The sequence below is a fragment of the Thamnophis elegans genome, chromosome 2, assembly GCF_009769535.1.
Source record: "Thamnophis elegans isolate rThaEle1 chromosome 2, rThaEle1.pri, whole genome shotgun sequence".
NCBI classification, from domain to species: domain Eukaryota; kingdom Metazoa; phylum Chordata; class Lepidosauria; order Squamata; family Colubridae; genus Thamnophis; species Thamnophis elegans.
Genome location: NC_045542.1, coordinates 73,729,634 through 73,743,454, shown reverse-complemented (window position 1 = coordinate 73,743,454; position 13,821 = coordinate 73,729,634). Strand labels below are relative to the sequence as shown.

At 36.9% G+C, this 13,821-nt stretch overlaps 1 protein-coding gene across 2 annotated transcripts in view; it reads left to right on the top strand.

Annotated features, from left to right (window-relative positions):
• Nucleotides 1–411: 411 nt before the first annotated feature.
• Nucleotides 412–13,821, top strand: part of LCP2 (lymphocyte cytosolic protein 2) — a 45,459-nt gene continuing 32,049 nt past the window's right edge. For both annotated transcript variants that reach the window (XM_032212100.1, XM_032212099.1), the window contains exons 1-3: nucleotides 412–680; nucleotides 7,433–7,495; nucleotides 7,912–7,958. In XM_032212100.1, the coding sequence (XP_032067991.1) occupies nucleotides 603–680; nucleotides 7,433–7,495; nucleotides 7,912–7,958 (188 nt within the window). In that variant the 5' untranslated portion in view covers nucleotides 412–602. The remainder of the gene's footprint in view (nucleotides 681–7,432; nucleotides 7,496–7,911; nucleotides 7,959–13,821) is intronic.

The following is a 13,821-nucleotide window of genomic DNA, read 5'->3' as shown; positions in this document are numbered from 1 at the left end:
ATTTTGAAATGCTATTTTACATATACAATAAATTTCATTCAAGTGATTCTGAGAGAGAAACAGGAAAACAGATTCTGGCTTCTTCATTTCCTATTGTTATATATGATTCCCCCTTTTTTTTTCTTTTTTATCATGAATACAAAAAAAAAATTCCCATTCTGCCGTTTCAATATGTTATCATGTTCTTTCCCACAAAGTCACCGACTCCCCCAGTTGTGTTGATCCCTAGCTTCTCACATTTGAGCAGAATGATGAAAATACATTACGTGATTTTCAGACCCCTCTTTTGCAATAATGGAATTGAACCACCTTGTTTTCTTATTTATGCATTTAGATTCAGAAAAGGAAGTGGTGAAACTGAACTGCTTGCTGACAGGTTTTCTGAGAAAGAGACTGTTCAGCTCATACCGGAAGCTTTGCTGTCTTCAGTTGCAGCACACTTCTAAGAAAAGCCCAAAGCCAGGAGTTCAACTTATTTTAAATGAATTTCATGGATCTGACACATTTTTCCTGTCTCCGTTGCTGCTGAGGAGGTTTCCTACAGTGTGTCACAGCCGAAGATTAACATGTTTTGCTTCCTAACTAACTAACCAGAAACAGAAATGGATTTACGAAGCACACCCTATCGCTCCGAAGTGATCCGCTGGTCGCCCAATGACTTGGCTGACTACTTTAGGAGGGTAAGTTTCATTTTAATTGAACAGTATCATCTTTAGCATTTCCGATTAGCATTCCCAATTTTCTTCATTGGAAAGCCTGAGCTTCTTCTGTCTGTTTTCCTCGTATCCAGAAAATATATTTTTCTGTACATATATGTTTTTATGTAATTTTAGCTTTCCAAAGTGATCCTTCCCAAAGAGTTTTAGATCTTAGCTTGTATCTAGGTAGAAATTGATTTATTTTATTTTATTATTATTTTATTTTATTTTATTATTTTATTTTACTTTACTTTACTTTACTTTACTTTATTTTATTTTATTATTTGTTGCACTCTCTCCACTTATCTGTAATAAAAGCTTGGAATTCTACCAGTTGGCAATAAAGTCATCTGGTTTCTCTGTAAAGTGTGAGTGAATGACTGCCATTCCAGATTCAAGTTACGAGGGGCCAGATTATTTACATCCAATTTGTTTTATGATCTAAATCTATCTAGGCCTTTTTTTTTTCTTGACCTACACATTCTTTTTTTTTTCTTGACCTACACATTCTTCAGAGAGAGAGAGAGAGGGAGAGGTAGGGAGGGAGAGAGGGAGAGACGGAGAGGCGGGTGGGGGGGACAGCATTTCTTCCTCAAAGCAAAGCTTGGAGCTTAGCTGACACTTGATTTGGAGGGCCATGATTAAAAGCTTTAAAACAAAAGACACATTTCTCACCATTAATTTCCTGGTGAGAAAAAGAAGCATTTGGTTGTGTTTTCTTTTCTTTTTCATAGCCTGGTGTTTTAGCTTTTTAACTATTGGAAGAAAGATAAGAACCAAATTCCAAAGACAGTGGCGGATTAAGCTCACTTTGCCCTAACCACTGACAAATCTTGGTGCACCCCCTTTGTACATACTGTACAAATCTTCATTAGTTTTTTTCTTTCTTTCTCAACTTTGTGGTGCCCCCTTTGGGCCTGGTGCCCTAAGCACGTGCTTAGGGGTTAATACACCACTGTGCAAAAAGTTTTTGCTGTGCTCCATTTTGCTGTGCTACACACTGTGTAGCCAATATGGAATGCTGCTTGTGTTTGCCATAAAATGCCATCTCCCCTTCCCCCAAATTGAATTACAGGGTGCATAGATTGTGTAGTATACTGCAGAGCCTTGAACATGGTTTTTAGAGCCAACAGTGGGCAGCATTAAAAACAGTTTAATTCCAGAAATAGTTTGTAGTCTCACTAGGTTTCCTCCTATTTTTCCATCCCTTTCTGTCAATCACTCTCTGTTTAATACCATGTTAACTATGATAAGTGACGAGGTAATACATAGACACCCCAAATAGTAACCCCACAGTATTAGGGCCAATAGTTCAGGCTCAGCTTGATGTAGCTTTCAGGAGACATAGCACTTCCTGCCTTGACTCCACTATGTGACTACGACAGCTTAATTTATTTTTCCTACAACTCATAGCAATGTGCTTTTGCAGATGAATACCATGTTAGCAGTCAGAGAGAAGTTAAACCAAGTGGCAGACTTCATTAGAGTGGAGTGGAGACAGCAGGAGCACTGACAATTACACTACCTTGGACTTACAGGTCTTCTAGCCTTGACAGATTCAATTAGTCTCTTTCAGCTTTATTATACCCCCAGGCAATAGTCAAGAATAATCAAGCTCGAGTGACAACTTTGCAGTGGCCCAGCAGCAGAGTACAATTCTGTGTAGTTCAAATGAATGTACCGATTAAGCCCTTTGTAAAACTTGAGGATGGATTTTTTGTTCTTCTTTTTTTTATTAATTGCTTTTGTGTTCTCCAGATATACCCTTCTTGCATTGCCTTTTGTGGTCTATACTGTTTTTATGAAAAAATCTCAGCAGACAACCAGCTTTTGCACATTCTAGTTTTGCACAAAAGATTACACAAAGCCACAAAATATTGTGTTTGCTGAAAGAGCTTGATTTACATGCCTTCTGCATCTTAAAAGTCAAATTTCTTTCATGTGGTTCTCCATTATAGTATGAGCTGACAATATTAATAGGTGATGGATCTCATCTTCCTTCTCTTACCTGTTTCTTTACCTGGAGGTCACTGGCGATTGAACTTGGAAACTTCTGAAAATAGCATATGATCCATTAGCTTCTTCCAAGTGACTATATTTTCTTGGAAAACACAAAGGACAAATCTAAAAAGAGAACAAATATGAAAGTGGTTCATAAGCATAAAAAAACCAATTGTTTATATTTATAACTTTGCCTTACAAAGGACAAGCCAAGAGCAAGACCAGGAATTTTTTTAAAAAAATACACAAATCTAAAACTCAGCTTTCTGAAATAAAGGACTGTTCTTTGTAATAAAGGATATCTGGTCACTTATCCCAAATACATCCAGAATTCAGACAAAAGTCTTGTATTGGTGTTTTGTTGTTGTTGTTAGTTGCGAAGTTGTGTCCAAACCATTGCGGCTCCATGAACAACACCCCTCCAAGCCTTCCTGTTCTCTACCATCCTCTGGACTTCATTTAAGCTCACGCCTACTGCTTCAGTGACTCTATCCAGCCACCTCATTCTCTGTCATCCCCTTCTTCTTTTGCCCTCCATCAAGCTCTTCTCCAGTGAGTCCTTCCTTCTCATTAGGTGGCCAAAGTATTTGAGTTTCATCTTCAGAATCTGGCGTTCTAAAGAGCAGTCAGGGTTGATCTCTTCTGGACTGACTGGTTTGATCACATTGCAATCCAAGGGATTGTACTTGATTTTGATTAATTTAACACTAGTAAATCGATGTTTACTAACATTAAATCAGTCAAATTAGCAGCTGGTGATTTGCTAATTTTCAAGACCTCCAGGTTTTCAGAAACAACCTCTGTTATCATTTGCACTTGGCTATTCCTTTGTTTTGAACAGTACTGTCCTCAGCAGAATTTAGGATGATTTCAACAACTTCTCCTTTTTTCCAGAATTTGTAAATATTTATCTGATGAAAGAGCTTTATCATTCTGTCAGTAAATGCTGTAAATGTGATTCCAAAACCAAAATTACACAGATAATGACTATTCTATTTCTAGTGCTCTGTTACACTTTTTAAAGCACCAGTGAGTACTTCTTAAGACAACACCGACTTGCACTTCATAAACAGAAACTTTTTCCCATATTTCTTGGGGCAATTACTCCAAATGGCTCTGCCTAGGTGGAGTGCTTTCCACATGTATAACTTTATGCATCTGGATTCTCACTCTTTTCGTTGTAGGAATGTGAAGTATAGGAGCTTGACTGCCAGATGGAGACTGATATAAGGAATTTATTTTTATAGATACATGCTCTGCTTTTTAGCAGAGTGGATTTCTAGAAATAGAGTTGTTTGTTGTGGAGTGCAAATCTTATAGTTCAAATATTTTTGAAAGTGGGTTGTCCGAATGTTACCCATGATAATTTAGCATCAGGTAAATTAGGGGCTGACTTTTTCAGCACATTGGTGTTTAAAGCATTAGAGAATTCTGAATTAATCAGCAGTGGGTTGCTATGCAAAGTCCTATTCAACTTCTGGTCTTCCTGCAGCTTTAGTTGCCATATTTTCAATTTAGTGGTTGATCATGCAATCAGCAATAGAATAGCATAAAATATTCTTTATTGGTCACGTGATTGGACACACAAAGAATTTGTCTCCGGTGTATAAGCTCACAGTTTACATACAAGTAACAAAGTGATAGATCATATATCATAGGTCATAGTTACAATCATTGATCAAAAGATACTACAGCAAATGATAAATTATAAGATACCAATAGGAAAAGGCAGTAGGATAGATGAGAAAGATGAAAAGATGAGAAAGATGAGATAATGATAATAACAATATAACTTCCTACATCGGTAAATATATTTAGGCCTAAGACAGTGCTGTGGGAATTAGGTGTTCAGCAGAGTGATGGTGGGGTGTGGAATTATCTTTGTGTTTAATTGTTTTGACATGCAATGCCTTATAGCGACGGCCTGAGGGAAGAAGTGGAAACAGGTTATGTCCAGGATGTGAGGGGTCTGTAAATATTTTTTCAACCCTCTTTCTGGTCCATGCAGTGTAGAGATCATCAATGGAAGGCAGGCTGGTTGCAATTGTTTTCTCTGCAGTCCTAATTATCTATAACTAACAAAGTTGTTGCAAACCCATCTTAGTATTTTCTTCTTGTGTAATTGTTTTCTCTAGTGCTAGATCATCTCTTGTATAACTTTAAAGAAGTAGTTTCTTTAGATGTCCTTTTCTTGATACTACTTTTCAGTACTTTTCAACTTGAGCAACATGTTCAGTCCTTACAGGCAGAGGTCAATTCAATCAATCTAATTGCTGCTGGAAGAAACAAGGATATAAGTGAGATGTTCTATGTTTTGGTTCAAGAAGAGATATTTCAGTGAGTCAGGAAACTCTCATGAATTCAGTGTTCACTGTATGAATATAATGTAATCTGTAATGAAGTATACTGAATTCATTTAAAAGTGAACTTAAATTTAGGAAAAAAAAGAACATTGTTTCCATCAGTGGTGGATTTCAAAATTTTTAGAACCTCTTCTGTAGGTGTGGCCTGCTTTGTGGGAGTGGCTTGCTGGCCATGTGACCAGGTGGGAGTGGGTTGCCAGCCATGTGACCAAGTGGGAGTGGCTTGGCAGTCATGTGACTGGGTGGGCGTGGTCAACTTGTAAAATGTGGTGAAACTCACTTCACAAAGCTCTTGTTTAGCAACCGAAATGTTGGCTCAGAAACTCTGGCATTTGAAGCACATAAGTCTTAAAGCTGTCAAGACCCTTGCACCCCGAACCCCTTAGAAATCTCCCCCAGGGGTATTCAAACTTGATAGCTTTAAGACTTGTGGACTTCAACTCCCAGAATTCCTCCTCCAGTCATGTTGGCGCAGAAACTCTGACATTGAAGTGTGCAAGTCTTAAAGCTGTCAAGTTACAAGACCCTTGCACTCCTAACCCTTTAGAAAAAAAAAACCCAGGGATGTTCAAACTTGACAGCTTTAAGACTTTAAGGTTTAGATAGGACTCTTAGAGGCAGGTGTGGTGATTGGTGAGCCAGCCAATCAATGAGCGGCGGGCATGGCGTGGGGAGGAAGCTGGAACCGGTTCTAAACGGCATGGTAGATTTGTGGAACCTCTTCTATAGAAGAGGTTAGAACTGGCAGGAACTCACCCCTGGTTTCCATGTCTTGATTTATACACTGTTTTTCTGAGCTTCCCGTCTACTCTTAACATATCCAATTAAGATAATGAGAGCACAAGTTCTTCAAAATTTAAGAAAGGGATTTTTTCCCCTAGCAAGCCGTTTCTTAACCAAACTTACGTAGCCACATTGTTTCAATTAAAAGTATCATCCAGCAGTTCCCACTGGTAGAATAAATTTTTGTGATTAAATGTCAATCTCTTGATGCATGTGCAAAACACTCTTTTTGCTCGTGGGATTCCTGGAGAAAGCTTTAAGACACCGTAAAGTATTATACTTCTAGTTATTTCTTCACTTTAGTAAAAAGAACTGTGTTGCCTCTGTAGCAGAGGTGGGTTCTTACCAGTTCGCACCAGTTCGGTAGAACGGTTCATCAAATCTACCGAACCGGTTAGAAGAGGTTCCACCAGAAAGCAGGCGACATCTACAGAAGAGGTTCCAAAATTTTTTGAAACCCACCACTCTCTCTCTCTCTCACACACACACACACATACACAGAGAGAGAGAGACTCACATACAGAGAGAAAGAGAAATAAATAAATAAATAAAGAGAGATGAAAGAAAAAAGGAAAAGGGGACAGAGAGACAAAGGGAAGGAAGGAAAGAGAGAGAGAGAGAACACATGGCTGGCAAGTCACTCCCACAAAGGAGGCCACACCCACAGAGTAGGTTCAAAATTTTTTTGAAACCCACCACTGCTCTGTAGTGTGACACACCTCCTCTGGTTGAAATCACAGCCACTAGCAATGGCCTAATGAGACTGTTCTGCACCCAGATTTGTTTTTGGGTGGTTAGGTAATGTCTATGCACAGGAGAAACCATTAAAATATTATCAATATTTGTAAACTTTTGCCATCCAACTCTGGATAGTATACAGCAAGGAAAACAAGATGACCCAAACTAAACCAAATTGCAATATTAATTGTTTACCTATTAATATAATGAATTCCACTATTACTCAAAGGCATATCAGAATAGGACAGTTTTTAATTGTCTTAGAGAGAATCGGGAAGCAAGGGGAAAATGCTAGCTAAGGAATTGAAAATACTGCTTTAGAGATATTACTGAAAACAACTGGCTTCCTGGCCCACATTGGGTAAACCTCTTAAAGCAATAGGAAGCTCAGCAAGCCCTCACTAGATATTTGGACATGATGGGTAGACTCATTTATATGAAAAGTGGTAGGTTCCTGATATCTCTGAGTGTTATGTCATTTGCAACTTTATAAGTGATACTTTAATAACTCTGCAGTAGCAAGCTCCTGACAGTGGTTTAGCAGTTGCATTCTGTATCAGCTGTGAATTGTCTCCAAAGCAGAGGTGGGTTGCTGGTACGGATTGGGCAAACTGATAGTAGCGGTGATGGGAGGTTCCACCCAACCGCCCGGATGCATATGCAAGAGCATGAGAGCGAACCCATAGTAAAAAAATTGGAAATCCACCACTGCTTCAAAGGCAGATCCACATAGAATGCCTTGCAGTAATCCAGATGTGTACTAATCAAGGTGGAAGTTATCTTTGTTGGAGCATCCTGAGTGAATTTTAACCAAAGCTTATCATTAATAAAGTTTATTTTCATTTACAGTTAAACTTCAAGGATTGCGAGAAAGTTGTGAGGAAACTTAACATAACTGGGCAAAGATTTCTGGTAAGTTTTTCAATACTTTCATAAATTTACAGAATATAGAGTTGGAATTAAACATAAGGATTATTTAATCCAATTCTCTAGAAAGTCCAGGAAAACCATTTAAACCTTGCTACAATTTTCAGAAAGATATGTCAAAAGCTACAATTTTTATGTATGCAATCAGTTAATCAATCAATCAATCAATCAATCATTATTGATGGATAATAAGTAAGCTAATAAAAACAAAGAGTTATCAGTGAATAATTAGAAAAGAAGGTGAAGGAACGAGGAAACAGCATGTCTTGCAAGTTACATTTAAGCAAATATCACTCTCATGTGACCATTGCAATTCTATTTTTATTTTATAATAAGCATCCTCAGTAACCAAAATGATGGCATGTGCCTAATTATAGCATGCTGCTTTTTTTGTGTTTCAGAACATGTCTGAAAATGATATTCAGAAGTTTCCAAAGCTAAAAGTTCCGTAAGTAAATCACAAGCATTTTAAAATCTGATTCTGTCACCATTAAGCTGATGCTAAATATGTGGAAAAGAAAACCATCACAATCTAATTAAAAGGAAAACTAATTCCTTGAATATAGGGATGCAGTGGCTCAGTGGTTGAAACACTGAGCTTGTCGATCAGAAAGGTCGACAGTTTGGTGATTCAAATCCCTAGCACTGCTTAACGGGGTGAGCTCCCATTACCTGTTCTGCCAACCTAGCAGTTTGAAAGCACGTAAAAAAATTCAAGTAGAAAAATAGGAATCACCTTTAGTGGGAAGATAAGAGCATTTTTTGTGCCTTTGGCGTTTAGTCATGCCAGCCACATGTCTACGGAGACATCTTTGGTCAATGCTGGCTCTTCAGCTTTGAAATAGAGATGAACACCACCTTTACCTTAATTCCTTGAACTGGACTCACTTGAGAAGAACATAATGCTGGGAAAGATTGAGGGCAAAAGAAGAAGGGGACGACAGACAATGAGGTGACTGGATGGAGTCACTGAAGCAGTCAGTGTGAGATTATGGTAGAGGACAGGAAGGTCTGGAGGAACGATGTCCATGGGGTCGCGATGGGTCAGACACAACTTCGCAAGTAACACAACAACTATACCTTGAATACAAGTTCTGCTTATGCTCACTAGAGGCTTTCCTCCCCCACTCCCTGGCTCGAATTGTCTTGCCCTGGATCATATATAAATTAATTTCCTTTCCATGACAATGTAAACATGAGGGCAGAAACCGATTTCTGAAAGAGATACAGCATTGGCCCAAACAGGAAACACTACTGGGATCTACTTAAGGAATAGGTACAACCCATACAACCTTTTCTAATTTAAACAACTTGATCAGAATACAAACTGAGTTTATTTATTTATAAACAAGTATACCTAAAATAAAGAACTTGGGTAAAATCTAAATTGTGTTGGATTAAGATTTCATTCAAATCGGTAAGAATAAGTCACGGCCACTTTTTTGTCCAAATTACTATGGGACCATAAAGAAGTTGAATTAGATGCCATTGATGCCATTAGCATTTTCTAACACTTATTATAGAATTAAATGTAGAAAGGAATAGAAATAATGATATTATTTTTATAGCTAACTATAATATCATTTTAGGACCATAAAGCTGGTCCTAAATCTCCAATTTCAATTATATTATAAGAAATGTCAGGAACATCTAAACCTTTCACATTTTTTTTTTTACTTTTCACGTTAGGAAAGGATAGAGGTGTATGGAGAACAATCAATTGTGTTGGTATAAACTAGATTTACTGATGCTTCCTTTTCTTATCTGCTTCCTTTAATGTTTTTGTTTACTACTTCTTTCTTCAGTGCTATGTATAATGCCACTTATTACCCCAAAAGGGAGCAACATGTTTGGGTTTGTAAGAATGCATGTCTGAAATTTAATTGTTGTCAAGCAAAAAACATTCATTCCTGTCTTCTATGGTAGGCAATTGATATGAATATATAAATTACATAATCCAGTGATATTTTGACTCACAGGATTATGGCTTTTTAAAAAAAAACTAAATAATCCTGACACTATTATTGTCCTTCTTTAATTGCTTTAGAAGTGATATAGTTGTACTGAAGTTCTACTACATGCATTTTTAAAACCTAAATTATTGCTCTGGGATCTTTGCAAATGCATGCAACAATTTATTGAGGTTGTTTCGGTACATTTAGGAAATATAAATAATATTCTGGTACAAATACAACACTCTGTAGAATTCCAATTTCTGAAATATGTCATAATTGTTCCTGGCTGCTCCAAAGATATCCCAGAACTTTTCAGGCATCCTAGGCAGAACCCTTCTGGGTGAGAATTGTGAAATATTAGTATCAAAATATATCAAGGGCTCCAGGATGTAGAGAGCCGTAGTACAAGAACGCTTGCTTGATCTTTTCTGCTATATTTTGATATGGTTTTTCCTTTCAGTAGCATGTGTTTTCCTGTCTCAGCTTTAGTATCCAAAATAGCTTCAAGATCACATGTTTTACAACACACAATATCACCTTTTTTATTACCACCCACATAGTAGTTCTTGAGGGTTTTTTTCCCATTTATAGTTCTTTTGCTTTTTTTCTCAACCATCTCAACAATGGCAATGTTAAGAGTAGGAGGAAGAATGTTGGTCTTGTAATTGAGAAAGAATTACTGTTTTTCATAGGCATTATACAGGAATTATTCAGACTGGCCAACCAGAGGCTGAGATTGTTTTGGATAATGAAAAAAAAAGCACCAAGAAAGTTTTGTTAGTGTCTGCCCAAAATTGAAAACATAGCACCTGAGTCCTGATAGTAATACTTCTGCCACAAATATTCTGCAGGATTTGATTAACATGCATGAACTAAGTCAAAGAGAAAAGAGAGGAGACTTATAAGAAGCCTGTTTATTGCATGAGGTTTGGAACCCCTGTACATACATGGCATAGCTTAAATCTTGTGAACTCATTTTGTATTGTGGTCACTGTTTGTTCTCTGATTGTGTTCTGCTTTATTCTGGCAGATTTCCAAACACAGAAAATACTTTGCAAATGCTAAAGAGTGCATTGTGTGTGGCCTTAACAAATAGTGTTGCTGTTGCTCATTCAGGTTGCTTTATTTGCTTAAGAAAAAAAAGACTCCCAAACCAGTTGCCACTTAGGTTTTTGTTTACTGTTCATGAGATTTGTTGAAATATATCTGTTGCTATTGACATCTCTGCTAAATTTAGTTTTATTGCTTTTTTCTGCAAGCAGAAGTTTCAGAAACTATCTTTAATGGTTGCTTCCACTGTTTGCTAGGAATTTTTGTTTTTAATATTGTTTAAGTTATTATCCCCTTGGTTGATTTTATATGTGTGGCTAATACACAACAGATACCTATCTCATGTTGCTCCATTAATTTTAAATACCCAAAGATAAGAGCTCTAAAAATGTTTTTAAATTTTATTCAGTTGGAACACAGAACGTTCAAATGTTATTATATTTCACTTTATTGCACTATGCATCTGTCCACCCATCCATCCACTTACATGTTTGTCAAGACCAATGAGTATAAATTTGTGAATATAAACTCCATATCACACAAAAAAGTAGACAAGATAATAAAAAGCAATGAGAGTCATATACAATTCCAATCAAATGTTATTATCTCATTTCCCATGTCCATTCATTCACATCTTATACATACATGTAGTGGCTGAATTAATCCATTGTACTAAGCCAGTAAAATAGTTTGTTTTGTTTTTGTTTAAACTTTATATAACTCTTGTAATTTATCAGTTGTGATTTGTGACACAGAGCTATAATTCAGCTTTGGATTACTTAACAGACCGTAAACAAAATATGTGCTAATACTATATGTGGAGCCAGCATCCTTCCTTCCCTTTCTTAAATGTTTATATGAATACACATGTATCAGGAGACTTATGCTATATTGCTTATGTGCCATTAAGTTAATGTTGACTCTTAGTGACCACATAGATGGATTTTCTCCAGAATATTAGATCATCTAACATGGAATCTAACCACCTTGCTGCTGATTGTGCCTTTTCTTTTTCATGTCACCCTTCTTGGCATTATGAACATCTCTAGAGAGTTAGGTCTTTGCATAATGTATCGAACATATAATAAATTCAGCCTGGTCATTGCATGTCAAATGAGAACTCTGAATTGATTTGTGCTATGATATATTTGCTTGGTTTCAGGAGTCTTCTTCAACACCGAAGTTCAAAAGCAACCAGAATTCTTTCTATTTTACAGTTTCAAACCCTAATTTTCAATTCCGTAAAGTTTCACAGAAAAAGCATTGTTTGCATGATTCTGATCTTTGTTGGTAAAAATACATCCCAGATCTGAATATCTTTTTCAAGGTCTTTATCACGATTCTACCAAATGCTGATATGTGGCTTTTAAAAAAAATGCCAGTTCCTTTAATTTTTCATGATTCTAAAGCAAATACTATTCAATATTTCAGTAACTTGATTATCAATTTTAAGGCTGGTTGCTATATATATATACATACATATTATCAACCATTCTTTTTTCAATCAAAATAACAGAGACTTAAAATTGTTTTACACTAAAAAATACAATTTGCTATAAAGAAACTACTCAGAAGAGGAAAGTTCATGCTTCAAGTAACCTTGAAAAGGCTAGTGTCCCTGAAAAGCCTTGGAGTTGAGTGTTCATTAAGTTGAGCTCAACAGCTTTTATCGTCTTAGACACATCCTTGTAGTTTTCTTGCAACAGTAGGGTTGTTTTTCAATTGTTCATTGTTTTTCATTGTTTTGCCTCCAATCCTGAAGTTCTCTATGATCTCCTATCCCAATGTTAATCACTGTTCCTACTTAGTTCCCAAGCGCAAGTGAGCATATTGTTGTTGACTTAGGATGTCTTGGTTTCTCTACTGGGAAACTGCTAAATGGCTAGATGGCAACTACTAGATGGATGTTTCTCCCTGCTTCTCTTAGGAAATGAAGTTCCAAAGTCAGGCTATCTGGAGGGCAGGAAAACAAATAATTATAAGGTCTGGAAGCACGGACAGCTGAGTTGTTACTAATCCAAGAGGCAGAATCTGAAATTTCTGTGCCTAAGGAAGCCAGGGGACATCAGCCTGCCCCATTAGATCTCACAAAGAAGGCATGCTATGGGCACCATTAGCTAAGGGACCTAAATTTGCAGAAGACATGCCTTCTTTGCTGCGGTGCCTGTCTTATAGAACTTCCTTTCCTGGGAAACTATACTGGTCCCATCGCTTTTGAATTTTCAAAAGACTGAGTATGCTGCTAGGCCTGGACTTCTCAGGAATCAGATATTTGTCTTGATAGCTGATGAGGTCATTTTTTAAATCCTCCCTTAAGTACTTTGGTTTTTATGATGTTTATTACTATGGCTTTTTATCTTTTTATTTGTTTTTATAATGGCTGATTCATTAATTTTTATGTGGCAAGTTGCCTTACAGCAGTATTGTAAGTGATAGCATAGTTAGAATGTAAACACTTAAACCTTTGTTTCGTTATCCTCGCTCTTCCCACCCCCCCACCCACCCACCCTGTACCAAGATCTGCAGACATACAAAAAGAAAGGAAGTAGAGAATAGAGGAACTGGAGGAAGTAAGAGAAACTTCTCCATTGAGCATTTCTGTTTTAGTGTGTTTTAACTTTAGAATGCTAAGTGAATTCCCTCTAGTTTAAATCTGCTGATTCTAAAATTTTGCCAGATAGTGCTTTCAATTAGCATCAGTGAAGAATCATATTCTATGTGCAGTTTTCAAGTCTGAGTATTAAGAACGAGCTACTGAACTGTTCAAAAAGCATTGTTAGCTCTTTCATTAGACCATAGAAGCCTATCCAGCCACTTCAAAAATTCAAAGAATCTCTGCTTGGATTCAGTAAGTGGTTGATCCTGACAGCTTCCTCACCAGGGATTTATATTAATTTACAACTTCATCCAGCCATTGCTGTGGTGCTATCAAGTCTACCTTGATCGATAGTGATTTATGAAATGTGACCTATTTGGGGGGGCATCTGTTATCATTTGCTAGATATATATATAGTGTGCGTGTGTGTTTACTTACCTGATTTATATAGCCACCCACCTCACTTTTATATGACACCAGATGGCTTACAATAAAACAAATAAAAACATAAAACACATAACATAAAACAACATACTGTAAAAACACATAGCAGTTGGGCATGATATAAACTATCATGTTATAAATCTCTTAGATTTTCCCCCTCAGGGAAAAAGAGATGTGAAGAAATGAAATGAGAGATACAATGTAAGAGAAAAGGGATGAGAAGTTAGTGGGAAAAGAACATGGCCACTATTTATCTTGCTAGAGGA